At 44.0% G+C, this 17,174-nt stretch overlaps 1 protein-coding gene across 5 annotated transcripts in view; it reads left to right on the top strand.

Moving 5' to 3' along the window:
- The window catches only part of LOC124309412 (LIM domain only protein 7), a 62,248-nt gene that overhangs the window by 41,170 nt on the left and 3,904 nt on the right, over nucleotides 1–17,174 (top strand). The window contains exons 1-11 of one of the 5 annotated variants that reach the window (XM_046773062.1): nucleotides 2,955–3,109; nucleotides 4,269–4,476; nucleotides 5,882–6,070; nucleotides 6,373–6,660; nucleotides 7,031–8,383; nucleotides 8,642–9,616; nucleotides 15,307–15,564; nucleotides 15,762–15,992; nucleotides 16,054–16,415; nucleotides 16,518–16,884; nucleotides 17,052–17,114. In XM_046773062.1, the coding sequence (XP_046629018.1) occupies nucleotides 4,429–4,476; nucleotides 5,882–6,070; nucleotides 6,373–6,660; nucleotides 7,031–8,383; nucleotides 8,642–9,616; nucleotides 15,307–15,564; nucleotides 15,762–15,992; nucleotides 16,054–16,415; nucleotides 16,518–16,884; nucleotides 17,052–17,114 (4,134 nt within the window). In that variant the 5' untranslated portion in view covers nucleotides 2,955–3,109; nucleotides 4,269–4,428. Of the gene's footprint in view, nucleotides 1–2,954; nucleotides 3,110–3,939; nucleotides 4,110–4,268; nucleotides 4,477–5,881; nucleotides 6,071–6,372; nucleotides 6,661–7,030; nucleotides 8,384–8,641; nucleotides 9,617–15,306; nucleotides 15,565–15,761; nucleotides 15,993–16,053; nucleotides 16,416–16,517; nucleotides 16,885–17,051; nucleotides 17,115–17,174 lie in introns of those variants that run through there. The other 4 variants (XM_046773063.1, XM_046773061.1, XM_046773064.1 and 1 more) reach the window with 4 other exon arrangements.

Raw genomic sequence — 17,174 nt, forward strand, 5'->3', positions numbered from 1 at the left:
CTGCTGCACTTGTCCCCTGCACCTGGAGACTTAAGAACTCTTATACCAACGATCTATATCTACGCTGCAAGATGTAGAACAAAACATATGTCATCGTGTCAGTTTTTCAAAGCCATTTCGTAATAATAATATGTCGGGCTATGCGTAGTCGTAGTATGTATTCCACATATTGTACACCTTCGAGTATACCTATTTACCGGAGTATGAGGGACGAAAATGCGATACGGTATGTGAATGTTGCATGATATTATTCAACACCGGGTGGTGGAATACAGTTAGAACAACAGTTCTGTAAATAGATGCAGCAGCGCAGGATTATGTTGTGGGATTTTTTCATCCGAGGTAGGAAAGGCTTTTAAGCGCCGAGGGTCCCAGAATCCCACTATCTCGGGAATCTCTGATCAGCCGGAGCATTCCTGGGTTGGCTGCAGAGCAGCGAAGAACTACGGCATGCACAGCATGCCAGTGACAGGTGCGAACAACCATAGGGTTTGTTCAAAAAGTAAGGTTACGAAGGAGAAACTTGTCGTTCAAGGAAACGCTACTCTAACGATAATTTAAATAATCATTCCTCCTTCTAGGATAAAAAATCAAACGAAATGAGCTTTGTGCATGCTTGGATGCTGACAATGAAATGATGAATAATGGCTCTTCGTCAATCGGTTAACTTATCTCGAAAATCGTTTGACTATTTGACGTGAAACTCTCGTACCTCATTTGAATAGCCGGTCAAACTGCTTTGGGGGCTGCAAGGTTTACCACCTCGTATTTACTGTGAGACTATTCGGTAACTTTTCGCGTGAGATTTGATTTTTCAAGCTGTTTTAACTCCATCATGCACCTCCGTAAGCTCGTGGTATGATACATCTATGATTGACTGACGAGAGATTATGGTGTGAGCGAACAACGATACGATACCAATGTTGCGGAATAAAGAAAACCGTCGCACTTAACGGGAGGCCTCACCTGACGAACCTCTCGATCAAGTTCTGCTAACATTTTTTATCTTTCCTTTTTCTTTCAAACAGCGTAGGAATAATAAAAAAAGGGATATAGACTGCAGCGAGTACTTCGAAACCCGTTCGCAGTCGCGAGCGCAGGAAGGTCGGTGCCTTCTAATCAAGACTTGTCGTCTTTTGAACGGCTCGTAACAAGCCTTAACTGTCAACCCACGTAATCCTCCAATCTTAAGTAAGAGAACAACCTGGAATCTTACCGCACGGAAGCCTCAAGCAACTTCGTGCACTTCGCTGTTGACTCGATCCTGCGGTTCTATGTATTGTGAAACGTAGTCAAATTGCATATTGCCAACTCTATCAACTTTTAGTCGAAGAACGTTCAGCATCTTTCAAACCTGTGGCGTGCATGTTCTAGCGGAATTCAAGGGTTTCGCCTTACCGTGCAGGGTGGGTCAAAAGCCGTTTATCGTATAGCTGCAGATTACAGATACGCGTATTCAACTGGCGAGTGAGGTTTTGGTTTAATCTCTGATACTTCGGGACGTCAGGGTGATAATCGAAAAATATCACTATAGCACGCGAAGGGGCTTAGCCTCGTTCAGTGGTGCGATTCAAAATCGTTGAATCATCGAGCCTGACAAGTCCCTCAGACTCGAGACACTCGTCATTCAAATAACAAAATTACTCGCTCCAGTTACTGAGCCATCATCTTTACGAGCGGCAATTTCCATCTGATAGTTTCCACAGTTGACTAGACACTGAAACGATGCATCTGCTGCTGTTGTTAACTTATGCCTGCCCAGAAAGATCTCAATGTGTACCAAAGTGTGACACGCTCAGTTCTAGTTGATACTATACCAGGTACATGTACATGTTCCGTAACTGCGGCCACGGTAAATCTTTCAGAATTTGATGAACTATCGGTGAAATTCTCCGCATATGAAACGAGCATTTCCGTCGTTGGCGAGTTGTCAATCACTTGCTTGCGTGATCGTGATTATTCGATGTTCACCGAGTTTCAGTACCGCGGGAATTACCAAGCTTGTATTCTCGTTATCCAAAGATCCACAAGTAACCAATCATGCGATAAATGGTGAAGAATCTGCCGGACCAAAGCTTCACACTACGTGGGGCACTATCCGGGGTCTGGAGTCTGAAGCGGTAATTTCCGCCTGGCGTTCCCACGACACACTCGCCTCTCCTAATGACCACTTGCACGTCTGTAACACTGAATTCCCCTTCGTGCACTAGGACTCTCCTCCTCCGTTGTTGGTGGCAGCTTATCTTCCTGTCTCGGTACACCAGGCAAAGGGCAAACACAAATTGGTCCTTCGGAGGGCTCGGATTACAAAAATCTGCCTCACCTTGGCGCAACCCGGCAGTGGAGCAATTAATTCTTTGAAGAAGACCAAAGCGTCTCAAGTCCTGCGTACCTAAGCATATCAAATTTGCACGTACTTTTTCAGGCTTCATCGTAGTTGTTGAATACAACCAAAAACACTTGACAGTTTCTCGCTCTCTCTCTCCGCTTCGCCGCGATCTAGAGAGATTGTATGCAAACTACTACGCTAAGTATGTACTATGGGTACGTACTGACAATGTTTCGCATCTATCAAAGAAACAATGGTGGCCTTCTGAGCCCGGAGGCCCAAGGATAGCCTAGTAGTGCACAATTCAATCCTTTTTCACACTAATACAGCTTCGCAAGTCGCCGCTATTGCCTACTCAAGAAGCACGAGTGAAGGCATTTTCCCTTCACCTTCTAAGTGATGCATTTATCGGTCACACCTTCCTTCGCACCTCGATGGTGTGGTTGAGAGAACAGAAGTGCTTACGTTGAATATCTGAAATTACGCTTGTCTCCTTATGCATTCAGTACTAACGTTCGATGTCTAACATCACGCGCTGATAAGAAATCTTATACCAACACGTAAGATATAAAGACTGTCAGCTGATAAGACTGAATAAAATTGTGTACTCATTCGCAGTTCGACTTGAAGCTTACCTAGTACTTCACGTAACGCAATATTATCCCCCGTCACTTGATTAGTCATTGGTTATTTCCCTGCTCAACCTGCCTACGGGGATCTGAAAATTGTTAACAAATATGTTTTACGTTAAGAGTGTTACCTAACGTGATCCAATCAAAGGTGAGCTGATCATAATTATTTCGAATAATCTCATCCCGAGGCATACGTGATTGTTACAATAATTGCCCCGGTAGGTAGATACGGTGAATAACGAGAAATCGTACGAATGCCCGCTGTTTGTGTTACCGTAGCCGGCAATGTGTATGAAAAGTTACGTCCTGTTAGTCGGATTGATTTTTGATCGGAAATAAACGAGTTCGACCATTGCTGTTACGGACGTTTCTGTTACCTGTCGAGCTCAAACTCGTCGGCGTCAGGAATAACATTAGCACGGCGTGATTCGACCCTGTGCAAGTTTGCAGTCAACTTAGCCTTGGCAACTTTTTCCCCTTCCCTTTTACCAATCTCAACCACGCGAACAAATGAACGCTTTGGTTCGAAAATAGACGCTCGGGGACCGGATGCTGCTGCGAATGTAGTGACCTGCAATAAAATTTGTAAATTATAGGCGTGGTTGTGGTTTTTGGCCTCAAGCAGCCAGCAGAAATACAGAGGCTGCAGTCATGCGAAACAATAACATGCATCAACTGACGTCTTCTCTTCGTGCTTAACGAAAATTTTATAAAATTTGTATTTTTTAATACGGTTATTTGCATTCTGTTTGAGTTACGATCTTTGTCCATGCGTTGTTGATTAATGGAAAATTTACCAACTACGGACGAGATACTCGTTTTTTGTCAAAGGGGGAGCGGATCAAAGTCTACAGATGGACGGATAACAAGTTCTACTCCCGCTTAATTGCAGGCATAACAAACTATCAAACACACACAACTGGTACTTGTTCTTTCCTACGCATAACTCTCGAATAATAATGTTGCAAGCAGAAGAAAAACAGAACACCCGACAGTATGTCGATAAGCCGATCAGACAGACGATTGGTCGGATGTAGCGCGTGTCAACCGAATTCATCACATCGTGCTAGTTTTCTCTGCGAAAACAAATAACAACAGGAACGCAATTTTTGAAAAATGTTAATTCGTTTATAATGTTAACAAGAGAAGTAATTGGCTCAGCAAATTTCGTAAAATTTCATTTGTTGAATAGTTGCTAAAAAATGTTTGTAAAATGGGGAATCAGACCCTGCTGACACTATGCGGATAGAAAAGATAATGTCCCTGTACAATTCAACGATTGAAATGTTTACGTTTTATTTTCACAGATTCCGATCGTAGGATGGATTCGTTGTTGGTGCAGGGAGCGCCGCGTTGAAGAGGGGCTCTTAAGAACTCTGTAGTGCGGGGTTCCTCAAGCTGCAGGTGTTTCAGCGTTCCCAATTCGGAGGACGGGAGGTTGGAATATCCAAGGAGTAAGTCGCGAGGATGCCAGCCTCTCAACCCGCCGCCTCGGAGCGGCGAACCGATAAAATGGTAAGGCTAATTGTCTCTGATGTTTTACTCGAACGTATCTGATCATAATTCTACAAGCATTACCAATCGTTCAGGGGGCATGCAAGGTTAGCTTACTGCAGTCTGTAACGATCTGGATAACTGCATAGGGAATAAACGCCTTGCGAGACTCGAATGTCCGGTCTAATAAAGTTAATCTAATTTGCTGACCGCTAAGTGCTCAATACAATAAAAGCGGACTTCTTTCATTCGTATAAATCCACTCAGTTTTTTCTTCTCAATCAGAAGGCAATTGTATCTAGTTCCATATCTGTTTTCGTCTATACTTTGAAATACGTTTGACACGCGAGAATTTGTCCCCTCGTGATTACGAAAGCGTTTCAACAATCCATTCATTGCCGGGTGATTAAATCGAGGTGGGTGCTTTGTTGTTGAATTGTGATGTAAAAAGTTGAAAAAAAATTAAAAATAAAAAAAAAAAAAACAACATCAGAACACGCGAAGGCTAGAAGAGTAACTTGGACAGTAGAATCGAACGAGTTCACCATTAGCACAATAGAATTTGTGGAAACGGCGTGTCGCTGCGGCAGATTGAAGCGTAGTTCCGTTTCCGGTTTGACATAGAAATACGTAGGCATGATCTACTGCAGTAGAAAACATATTCACGATAACGAATATGTGTATGCTTGGCTTTCCCTGCGGATTATATTTTCTTACTTCCTACTCGACGAATATAACGGATGATGCAAGGTCAACGTACGTAACGTTGATTCCGAACATGCATCTTCTCAAATATTAATGACAGATACACTGTGCGGTTGATGTTACTTTTTCGGCAATTCTCAAACAATGGAAAACCTTGAAGACTCAGGCTTCTGGTGGAAAAACTCATGCTCAAATTAGGCACACAATTATAGGCCTGCCCAGATCGGGATAGATGAATTGTCACCCAGAATCCGGGGTTTAATGGGTATACGTCAAGGACATAGGTACCTACGTACGAGTACATTGTGATTCGCCAATAGAAACAACAGTTATCGTAACAGCATCGTAATAACAAAAGTAATAGTATAATCGTATACCGTTGATGATTGCTTTATAATAATTTCATATTATGTGCATAACAAAGCACGCGAGCAATTACGATTTAATTGAAATTAACGCGGTGATTGCACCAACTATTGGAAATAATTAGGCTGCCATACAACTGAGTGTACTCTACGTGTATAATAAACAGCGAAAGAATGCGAACCGTGAAATTATTTAATTACTGTAAAGATTATTAAACAAGGTGTGTCTTCTAATTTCAATGTAGTTCCATAGATAATACGCAGGATAAACGATGTAGAGTTCAGAGCATTGAAATAAGATTTAAACGTTTGAATGAATTGTATTTTAATGTATATCGATGTTACGATGATTTTAGATCACTCCGGAACCACCAAAGTTGAAGACGACCCTGAAAACACCTCCGAAGCAAGCCACGAATCCCTTGCAGTTCGTCAAAGTAGGGCCATGTGCACTTTACAGAACGGCGCAGGAACAACTGCAGAAGGTGGAGGAGGTGAAGAAAATAAAGCAGGAGGTGCGCGAGGATCCTGAAGATTGGCAATCGGTAAGACGAAATGGAATATTATATCATTGTCTATGGTTCTACTAGTTTTTGGAGGACGTGAAAGTTTAAGAACTTCGAAAATTTTTCATTTTATTCTACTTTTTTTTCTCACTACTCATTACCAGATCAGATTGAATGTAACGAACACTTCTCTCAGTACATTCATTGTCTTGCATCTGAGATATTTCCGCCATTATATTGCTGGCCTCGCCGCAAGCAATCATTGCTGCAATTTGTTTGTAGGCCTGGAGAACACGAACATAAGCGTAACCCTAAATCGTTTTCGCGATCGTTTGTTTTAGAACCTGGACAATTGGAAGAGTAGCCGGAGGAAGCGTCAGGAGCACATCATCGAACGCGTGGTTGAGGTAAAGAAACTCGAACTCGTAGAACACGACAGGCAGCGACGCCGGAGTAAAACGTTCTCGGAGATGATGGAGGAGAGGGGCAATAGAGGAAGGAAAATGAGCGTCGGTCTAGCCGTCTATCACGAGGAAGACGCCAATGATTTTAGTGACCTCGGTATCGGAACCAGCAGTGGAAAAAGTTCCGTCAGCGGCGACACTCACGACGACGCGCACAGCGTGCTTGTGAGTAAAGTCTATTCACTAATCTATTCGTTTTCACCTTTTTCTCTGCTTGTTTTCACTAATCTGACTGATGTGACATCTCTTCTGCAATTTTATTAATTTACGCGATCGTAGATTCTAAAAGCAAACATTACGACATTTATAATTGTTAATTCTAGCAAATGCCTCACTGCCCAACGGTCTAGCACACACTTCATTGACAGTCACGGCCAACGACAAATCATTGTCTCGTTTGTCCTAATCCACCTACTCCGAGACAAAATTTCTTGGGTGCTTTCTCTAACGCCGATGATTCCTTTTCATCGAGCGAAGAGTGTGAATCCAGTCCGTTGCTAACATTATGTCTTTAAATTTTTTTTCTTATTCGCAGAGCGACAGGGACAGCGAGATCGAAAAAAATCACTCGGATGTGGACAACGCTGCGAGCGAGAACGGGAACAATCGCACAAACGCGACTACGTTTGAGAACGAATTTCACAACAATCGTAATCACAATCAGCAAGAGTATGACTCGGCGACAACCGCAACCGCGAGTTCTCCTGAGCCTGAGGAGTACACCTACGAAGGTGCGATTCGAGGGTACGTTTCGAGGGTTTCCCAGAATATACCCAGAAGATCTCTGGCCGAGCTGGACAACAAGGTTGAGTCGAGTAGCTCGATGTCGAAAGAAAAGGTTTCCAAAACGGAACTGAGCGACGAGACCAAGGGATCGCCAGTCGTCAAAGTAGACATTCTGAAAAGGCGGGAGATCTTCGAGAAGGGATCGCAGCAGAGTTCCGATGGCAAGTCGAGCAGGCTATCGGGTGACTTTACCAGTTCAAAGTCCATCAAGGAGCGACTGTCGAATTTAGAAAAACAGAAGAACGATGGTGGAAGTCTGGACAAGAGCAACAAGAACTTGAACAGACTTTCCGGCGACATGAGTTCGATCCGCGAGCGACTGTCACACCTTGAGAAAAAGACGACCGAGCGCGAAATGAAGAATGCTAAGAAGTTGGTAATCGATAGCAACGGAGAGTTGGACAACGTTCGCCCTTTGAGGGAAAGACTATCAACCTTGGAGAGGTACTCGAGCGGCGACGAGTCCACCATCACGGCTGCAGGGGTGACAGTAACGAGCCGCGAATCTCGTCATAATGGGGATTTCTCTGTGACATCGATTAAGGATCGTCTCAGCGCACTGGACGCCGCAAGGAACAAGGAGATCGACAAACGTACCGTGGCTAAGCACACCCTGGCCTACAGAGACAATGAGACGAGAATCGAAACGTCGACACCGAGCGAGAGAAGTTCTTCTCCAGATTCCGAATATCGTGTTCCGAGGGCCCCGTTTCATCGCAGCCTCGATTCCCTGGACGCAGACGCATCCAGCGGACCGGACACTTTCGAACGAGTGCAAAGCCTCGAGGAGCTGGACTACACCCGACGTTATCCAGCCTCATCATCGTCCACTGAACTTTTGAACGACACCGATCGCGAGGACTCGGGAATACACACTGCCGACGTGAGCTGCTCGGTCAGTCAAGCCGACGAGCCGGTCGACGATGAAATAGTCCTTCCGGTTGGACGGCAAGAAATAATAGAGGAGAAGCCCGAACCGTCACCAAACGACCCTGAAACCGAACACACGCCGGAAAACGTCAAAGAGACGCACGTTGTGCAGCCTCCGACAGCCGAACCAGAGATAATTATTGCCAACAATCCGGAATCAGCAACACAAAAGGTAGGAATCTCGAGTGTCTTTCGTTGACGATTATGTTGCATTAATTATTTACTCATACGTACTGAATACATCGTTCAAAACAAATCTCACAATCAGGTGACGGTACTTTGAATTTTAAATTATATCGGCACCGTGTTGTGACCCTTCAGTGCTTCACGCGCCTTTACATCAATATTATACCGAAGAAGAGATTTTTCTTGATCGAGCAACTTCTGGTTACGGGCTATTAACTTCTTTCTGTAAATATGATTTTCTTAGGAAACTGCTGAAACTTCTGGGGATCTGTCTACTAACAAATCTTGTCCTCCTCGGCCAATGGTAAAAATAACCACTAACACCACCAGCAACGCACTTCCTGAACTTCCGACCTCCCCTCGACCGATTGTGTACCAAAGTCCAAGGGTCCCTCCTAGAAGAACACCTCCAGAAACACCCGCTCCGAAACCGAAACCCCCTTGCACCACGGATAACTTAAATTCGACGAGTATTTCTCAAAAAACAGCTACCGAACAGTCGCTGAATAATAACAATATTGAGGAGCTGAGTGATACTCGGAGTCTATTACGGCCGGAAAGTGAAAGCCTGTCGGATAATGATCGCGAACAAGATACGACAAAGTCTAACATTCTTCAGGCACTGGCGTTGAATGCTATGCCAAAAGCTAGCGGTTCCTTGACACCCACGCCTTCCCCGATCTCGATGCTACCTGCTTCCGATGCGCCTGAGGTAGCAAAGGTCGCCACGCCTTTGAGATCGCCGTCCAAGATACCAACCCCTTTGCCGCGAAAAACGGTCAATTTCAAATCGTCGCCGACCTCCAGTCCCCCGAATACGCCAACGTCTTCGGACACGAACGCCCAGTCTAAACTGCCTACCGTGAAAGTTCGGAGTTACTTAGTCAAGTCTAACAATCCGTCACCGGAAGTAGAAGCGACCATAAATCGTTGCGCCTCACCGTTCCTCGACGAGATGTCCGCGAATGATTCGACCGTGTCTTCGGAGATGAACGAGAATCGTGAATCCCCAAAATCCCAAATTCCAGTGTCTATCCCACAGCCTTCCACTCCTCCGGCGGTGATAACCACCCTAAGGCAGAAATCATCGGGTGAGAGGCGGCAGACGGTGGTGGAAGTTTGCGAAAAGGTGTCGGTCCGGCAAGGCGAAGCCTTCATTTCTCCTCCGGTGACGCCGTTCATCACAGTCGCCCGGGTAGGAGACAACGAACACTACGAGGTTAGAATTGACGAACAAAATAGTACCGCTTTAAGGAAATACTAGTAGGTCTATCCTCTCTGTACATAAACATGTCGTGCGTAGGTACATTTGTCATGTACGTGTGTAACGGTAGGCTAGTGCCAGTAAACCGTGCTAGATGTATCCCCATGATTCACTGGCGCGAAAGGCTGTTGAAGAATCAGCAACAGCTTATACAAGAAACCCTCGTTTCCCCAATGTGTGGACATTATACATGTCGTATTAGGTCAAACGATCAGGCTACTCTCAACCGAGCGACCGACTAGGCATCGGCGAAACGCTTTTTTACATCAATTTGTTAGATATACTTCCAGTTGGAATTTATCGCACAGTGCCGGCTGCGAACAAGCTTAATTATTATTTCATAGGTCTAATTGCAGCGTTGCCTTGTACGCTCGTCGCCTAAGAATTTCACGAAAACAAATTGACCAACGAGTATTCTACAGCTGCTCTCTTTTGTAAATCGTCATTCACGTATTCTTACCCGCGATGGAAATATTTTTCAAAAGCCGGAGTTGCCTGAAGGGAATTTTTAGTAAGACTGTTTTTTCTGTTCTACGTCTACATACCACTTGACTGTACGATCTCGTCAAGCATAATCACGTGAAAGTACAGAGAACTTGTGAGATGTTTCTTCTCACAGAAATATAGCGCCATGGAAGTAAGTGTTGTTGTCAGATTTTCGTTCTCTTGGCCTCCGATTGTTTAGGAACGGTCTGCCCATTAGTTGGGCGTCTCAAGTCTGTGATACCGCTAAAATTACTCTGGCTACGCATTGCTTTCTAAAAGTTTCACAAATTTTCTGACGTGAGCTTAATCACTTTACCTCACTAGGGAATTCCCTTAAATCACCCTAGTCACTGAAAAAAAACAAATACTTGTTTCAATATTCTATTTCAGAGAGGAGCTATCACAGAATATAATAATCAAACTATGTAAATAAACGATACGAAAATTGATTATCGTCAAACGCACATTATACGAATATATGTACGTACCTACACCAGCGTAACGGTTGAATAAAATTTAAGTACATTCAAAAGGTTGTTTGACCAGCGTGGCTTGTGAAGTGAACCGACGTAATCGAACGAAGATGAATGATTTAAGTGATGTAAAATTAATGATAATAATTTTCCTACAGTACATGTATTATACAATGTTTTCATTGTCGCAATTTACACCTGTCAATCGCTTTGGTGATCATCTAATACTTCTGCCAACTATTGTTACTACTTTTATTTAGTAGATCCACTGTATAACATTGAATACATATAATTGCATTAATTTATTTTTAGGACAATTAACGGTTGATTGGATTGTATCGATGTTTCTTATATAAGGCATGGGCTACGATTGCGGAAGCAAAAGAAAAGGAACAAAAAGGATAGAGAAAATAAAAAAAGAAAAAAAAAAAAAGAATAAGGCATTGTCTTTACAGCAGACTTTGAACGACTTTTTGTCGCCATCCGCCACATTGGTTCGAATAGAACGCAATTGTCGTCCTCGTTCTCTAACCTTCTCTTACGAAATTCCCTGCACGCACTTGTGTAGCTAGTGTTACATAATTTATTGTTGTGTAATCTTCTAGAATACAAGACAAACGTTATTTGAGTACCTCTACGTACCACCGGGCTATTCTTTAACAGGGACTATATATTCGCACGTTTTATACAAGTGTAACCGTTCAACTTTATTTTTCTGCAACGACCACAAATGCCTCTTTCAATCTCGTGTTATGTGTAATAAAATAAAATTGTAACAATGATAATAATAGTAATGTGAAGAAAACACAAGGAAATAAAACAGGGTCCCAGGCAAAGGGTTTTTACAATTCGCGTGAACTTAGACGGAGCTAGGCCTAAAACTTGTTCACGCAGAATCACGTCGCGTGGAAAATGATGTTAATTAGTTTTATATTATCCCCGGAGATGTATACGAGTTGTTGTCAACCTAGGTAATGCGTAGTGACAGGCGATAGTTGGTACGTTCACCCGCCTGATTCACTTATCAAGTCGTCACGCGCCACTAGTCACGGCACAATGAGGTGATAAAACCGACTTGAACTCTACAGTGCAGAGCGTACTCGTGATTATGAAGTGATCTTTCCGTCACTTTTATTTCCGCGATGTTGATCGTCGACTGGCAGACGAGCATTGTATAAACTAGAAATCAAGATTATATTCGAAATGGTACGGATATACGTAGAGAAGCCCCCCGGTGATCAGTAAGGTTGTTAAATAGTTGTTAATAATCGGTCGCCCCGTAACTGTACATCAATCTTATAATATAATAAAATTCCTACACGTATGCGATTAAAGATTTGAACAAAAAAAAAAAAAAACATTTCATTCAAAACGTACGAATTTCTCCCTTCGCTTGCCCGTGTTTGTCTCTGTATGTAGCAAATGTATCTCTACGTTTCCGCCTGTATCTTCATTTCCACGGAGGTATTTCTATTCCGTCTACTTGATTCTAAGATTGGGCTCTTCCTGAGGTAAGGAAATGGTTTAACTATTCTATAACATGTTTTCTGCTGGGGTGATTATATTTATCGATCCAGCCTTGTAGTTACGTGTACGTAGAAACAGCACGATCACAATTCAAACATTACTCGCAACTATTAAATTTCAACCTATTATTGGGATCGAAAATAGAAAGGAGTCGTGGGAATACGGGGTCCAAGACCAAGATAACGGCTGATTATTTCTTTCCAATTAAATGAATATCAAGGAACAGAAACTGCGTGTAACCAGTTGAAAATCCGACTGCTGCACGAAGTTTTATCGGCCTTGATATTCGTATAATTTTATCAAAGATAACAGTTACTCGTAACTTTGATCTTTCACCATCAGTGGGAAAGTATTACCTTTTTTCGACCCCAATAACAGATTGATACTACAATAAAAAAATGTTGTGCATCCCACGAGCAAAGTAGAATAACATTTAATGCTTACCTCGCAAAATACGCATAAAAAAAAAACCTTATTCCTGCAATTTATACATATACTTTATACAATACAGTCTTATTGCTTGGCATGACATATTCATTAATTAGTCTCTCGAAGCTTATGCATTGATAGCTTATCGCGTCAGTTTGCACTAAAGCTGCGCCAAATGTAACTTACAGATATTACGATTATCACATATTACCGAGTGAACGCTTCATCGCCGCTTATCTTGTTTGTTGTAACTTCGCTTTTCATCTGTGGTCTGATATTCACGTGTTCTCTTATTTTTACTTCCACAGTTTACTAAAAATATTCGTCCACATTATACAATCTCACCCTTCTTTTTCTCGACGGCCGTATTCTTTGTTCGATGCTAACCAAGCAACAACGTAATAATTCAATTTATTTTCATCTACCCCCCTGCTCTGAATTTTCATTTTCTGACTTCTCGTGTCTGAGGTAAAATCGAGTAGATTTTTCCGTCAATAGATTCATCGCGGACGTCGTTCAGTACAGAAATGATCATCGAACCACGTGGTATGAAACCAACTTTTCGGTCGATTTGCGTTGGTCCGAACGGGCCAGCAACCATACATATATAATGCATACACTGACAATGACCCACTTCCGTCGAGGTCTCACCGTCGCCAATCTCACCTTAACCCGCCAAAGACCCGACGCGACGAGACAAACGCCTGCAATATCTAGATCCTAGGACATTTACACGTCGGAATGGAAGCTCTGTTTAATCGATGAAAGTACGAGACCTCGGAAGAGGTTATGCTTAACCACGAAAATTCGTAAGAAATAAAAAAAGAAGTAAGGAAAAAAGATACTTAACAGCTTCGGATGTATTACGGCCCTGATTATCCAACCATCCCCACTTTTCGCGATTCGTACTCGGGTTTCGAACATTCATCGATTGAGTAATAACACCTCGTACGTAGTCATTTTCATGAATCATTCGATCTGAGAAACACACAAGTTGCGATTGTGTCGAACGCATGTCCTTCCTATATTTAATCTCTCAGAATAAATTCAGCGTCACAAAATTTGGAAAAAGGATGACTATTTCTATGCAATTTATGCGTCACACAAGTTTCGGGCAATTGTGTCGCGTCTTGTCATCAACGAGGCCTGCGAGCTGCTCGATCTTTCGTTACGTACAATGGCGAAAATCTGCTGAGGACAAGAACTGGTGTTGCACAGAAATTTCGATGGAAGAGTTTTTAAAATTGTCGAAACTTTCACGTCACATGTTTGGCTGTACAAATAATCTTTAATAATTTTGAATATAATTCTGTGATTTTCTGTATTCAAATGAACACTCTCTATACTCCAATGAAGCGCGTGCGTGTAAAAATGTCGGCAACCTGACACCATGGAACTTATTCACAAATATTTCATACGGTACAATCGATTTTACATTTAGGTTTGTGACGATATTCTCGTTCAAACCCCGTAGACGTTTGAACGAAGTAGGGGATATATGAACCGATGTCATGCCGTCTCTATCATCGCGCGGTAACCGAGAATCCTAGCCTCATGTTTAAAGCGGATGAAAGAAAAATAAAAATGCGTGAAAAATCTTACTACTCGAAGGAGAGAGCGTAGATTTGACCGTGAAGAACCGGCAGGCAGGCAGGCAGGCAGGCAGGAAAGCAGGCAGAGCATGGATTTATAGAGGCGCAGGGCCCCTTCTCTGTGGCCCAACAGAATAACGAAAGAACGAACATCTGCCTCCCAGACTCTCTGTCAGTCTGCCTTGGCGTGTCTATCGACACTCAGTCGTAGTTTTCGTCCATCACGCATGATCTCACCGTGAGAGCGGAGAGCTCTTCTAGACTTTGTAAACCGTAGGATGAGGTGCGCCTCTCCTCTCCGGCGTTATCTCTCCCGCGATTTACTCTGATAACGTTTCCGCGACTACGTTAACGGCATGCGATGGCTTACGGTGAGTTCAGTCAGTGTCTGAAACTTCTATTTTGCAGTGCCGCGCTGTGTGATTTGTTTTCTGCACGCTGGTTGCCCTCGCCCATAAGTAAAGAACCTTATTGTGCGCAGATTAATTTCTCACTTCTTGGTCTTGACGGTTAGTTGTTGCAGTTTCCGGGTCAATCGCGTGGACTACCTACTGCACGTTTACTATGGTAGGTAGCTTAGGTCGTCGAGAAATATTCTGAACCAGTTGTTAGAGTTACATTACTATTCAATGGAAAATTGGCGTTTGTTTGACGTACAGTGCTTATACGTATGCAGGCGTTGGTTGAATGATCCTCAGTTTTATTTCACAACCAAATACAGTGTGATTTATAAGTATTTGGATTCTTTTATAGCTTCCGGCAACCTTTGAGTGACTAATTTTTCCTACATAGATTCATGCACCGTACCGTACATTGAACGTACGTAACTGTATTGGTAGACGGTGTTTGCACGCTTAGTGACATAAGAATTCGTTTCGTGCCTCTCGCTGTTGTTTCAGTTTCACACGCGCGGCCAAGCCTCCTTGAAAGATGTGCACCTCCGTTCCTGCAGGGTAAAACTATCCGCGTTAATTAATCATTGTTTTAAACGAGCGCGAGGCGCAACGCGATATCCGAGTATGTGAAACTTTCACGATGTGTCAAGGAAACGAATACTAATGTTATAATAGCATTGTTCGCATGAATTTCCAAGGATTGTGCTCAACTAAACCAGTATCTCCGCACATTTTGCATCCAGGAAACCTCCGCCTCTTTGGATATCGTCCAAGAATCGAACAGAGTCACCTCACCGGTTGAGATACCTCATCTCTCGCACGATCGCGATTTGCTACCGGAAGTTGACCATACGCAGAACGAACCGGCGAAGCTAGCAAGCGCTCCGGAAGCAGCTGCGTCGGAGGAAGTACCGCGACCTCTGACCTTAACGTTTGGCAAGGCATCGCTGACGGCCGAAGAGATGGAAATCCTAAGTCCCTTATCTCCTACGTCAAAGCAGGTGGGTTGGATCGCCGATGTGTACGAGGCCTGACAAGGTTATTGATTTGCCCGCCGAACCTTTTCAGAGCTATACGTATAACGAGTAACAGCCGATCACTTTGTTCGTGAATCTCCAAATCTACATTACATATCCTAAGGAGGCCATCGGTCTCATTTGCACCGAAATCCTTATGAACTACGAATTACTCGTTCCAGATTTTGACCCTGAATCTCTCGAGCGACGAGGAAATCGTGACGAGTAGCCTCGCCTTTCCTCTCGGACCACCGACGAGCGTTGAACCTCCGAAAGAAAAGCCACCCCCACCACCGGCGGATCTCAGCGACGAGGAAGGCCTCCTGGTCGAGCCTCTGCGCCGACTGAATTCCACGAGAAGAATCAAAAAAGAGCTGCGCACGAGGCGATCGGACTTTCTAGGGATCGAAGGGGTGAGAATTTCTTTAGATTTCACACACTCGCTTTACCGATCTAACTTATGACTGGTAACAGGGTAACGATGAGGACTTGGAGCGAGAACTGACTATTGCAAAACCACCGGACATGGCAGCGATTCTTGCCGAGGAAAGACGCGTCGAGCAGCTTCACCGCCGTTCCTACGACACGGACAGCAACTACGAACAGGACTCGAGCCACGAGCGTGACTCCGGAGTCGAACTCGGTCATGCCGAGGATTGGAACAAGCAGACCATAAGCCCCGACATGTCGCAACATAGCCGACAGAGCAGTGAACCCTTCGGCGCCAGTGTGACATCCTCGGAGGAGGATGAGATTACGAAGAAGGAAAGGGAGATCATCGAGGTGCTGGAGAAGGAGGAGCAGTGGAGATACGGTAACACCGGGGAGGCAAACAGGTACGGCAGAGAAATCTTTCGTTCGATAAGTCATCTCCGTCGACTCACTGTGACTGTCTGAAGTACATGTGTTCGCATTCGCGATGTTTTTTCCCTCCGCAGTGATATTATAGGCGAGAAGCTGGCCCACAAGCTGCGCGAGCTGGAGGAAGAGAAGATGCAGCTGGAGCGTGAGCGTGCTCAAGAGGTGGAACTCCGCCGTCAGGAAGATACGTTGCGGAAAAATGAAGAGAATATTCGTAAGCAGGAAAAGGCGCTCCGTAAACGGGAAGCGGACACGGTGCGGCAGGAGGAAACTGCGGCCGCTATCGCTGAAGCGGAGCGACGAACGGCTGAGACGCGTTGCGTCAACGAACAGGTCAAAGCCAAGGAAGAACCTGAGGAAAAAGAAAGGTGGAACGCTGAAACAAGACCCCGAGACTCTGAGGTACGATTGAGAACGATCGAAAATCAGATACGGGATCAAGAGGTAAGCCGTCGGTTTCTTATTTCACCTTCCGTTTCAAAGCGCCCCCCCCCCCCAGATTTGATTAAAGTGTTTTTCATGCATGGTCTCTTTCCTTGTACCACACTTTATTTGCAATGCGCACCATAATACGAGCTTTCACAAATGGTCTATCTTTTGATCCTTTGTAGAACAAGGCGCTGGGAACTGATTTGGGCGATTTGAGTTGCCACGAGGACGAGTATGCTTCTGGGGTAAGGAAATTTCCGCTGTCATAGTTTTGCCGTCTTCACTCCCCATGTTCCGTCACTGGA

The sequence above is a fragment of the Neodiprion virginianus genome, chromosome 7 (genome assembly GCF_021901495.1).
Source record: "Neodiprion virginianus isolate iyNeoVirg1 chromosome 7, iyNeoVirg1.1, whole genome shotgun sequence".
In the NCBI taxonomy this organism is placed as follows: Eukaryota; Metazoa; Arthropoda; class Insecta; order Hymenoptera; family Diprionidae; genus Neodiprion; species Neodiprion virginianus.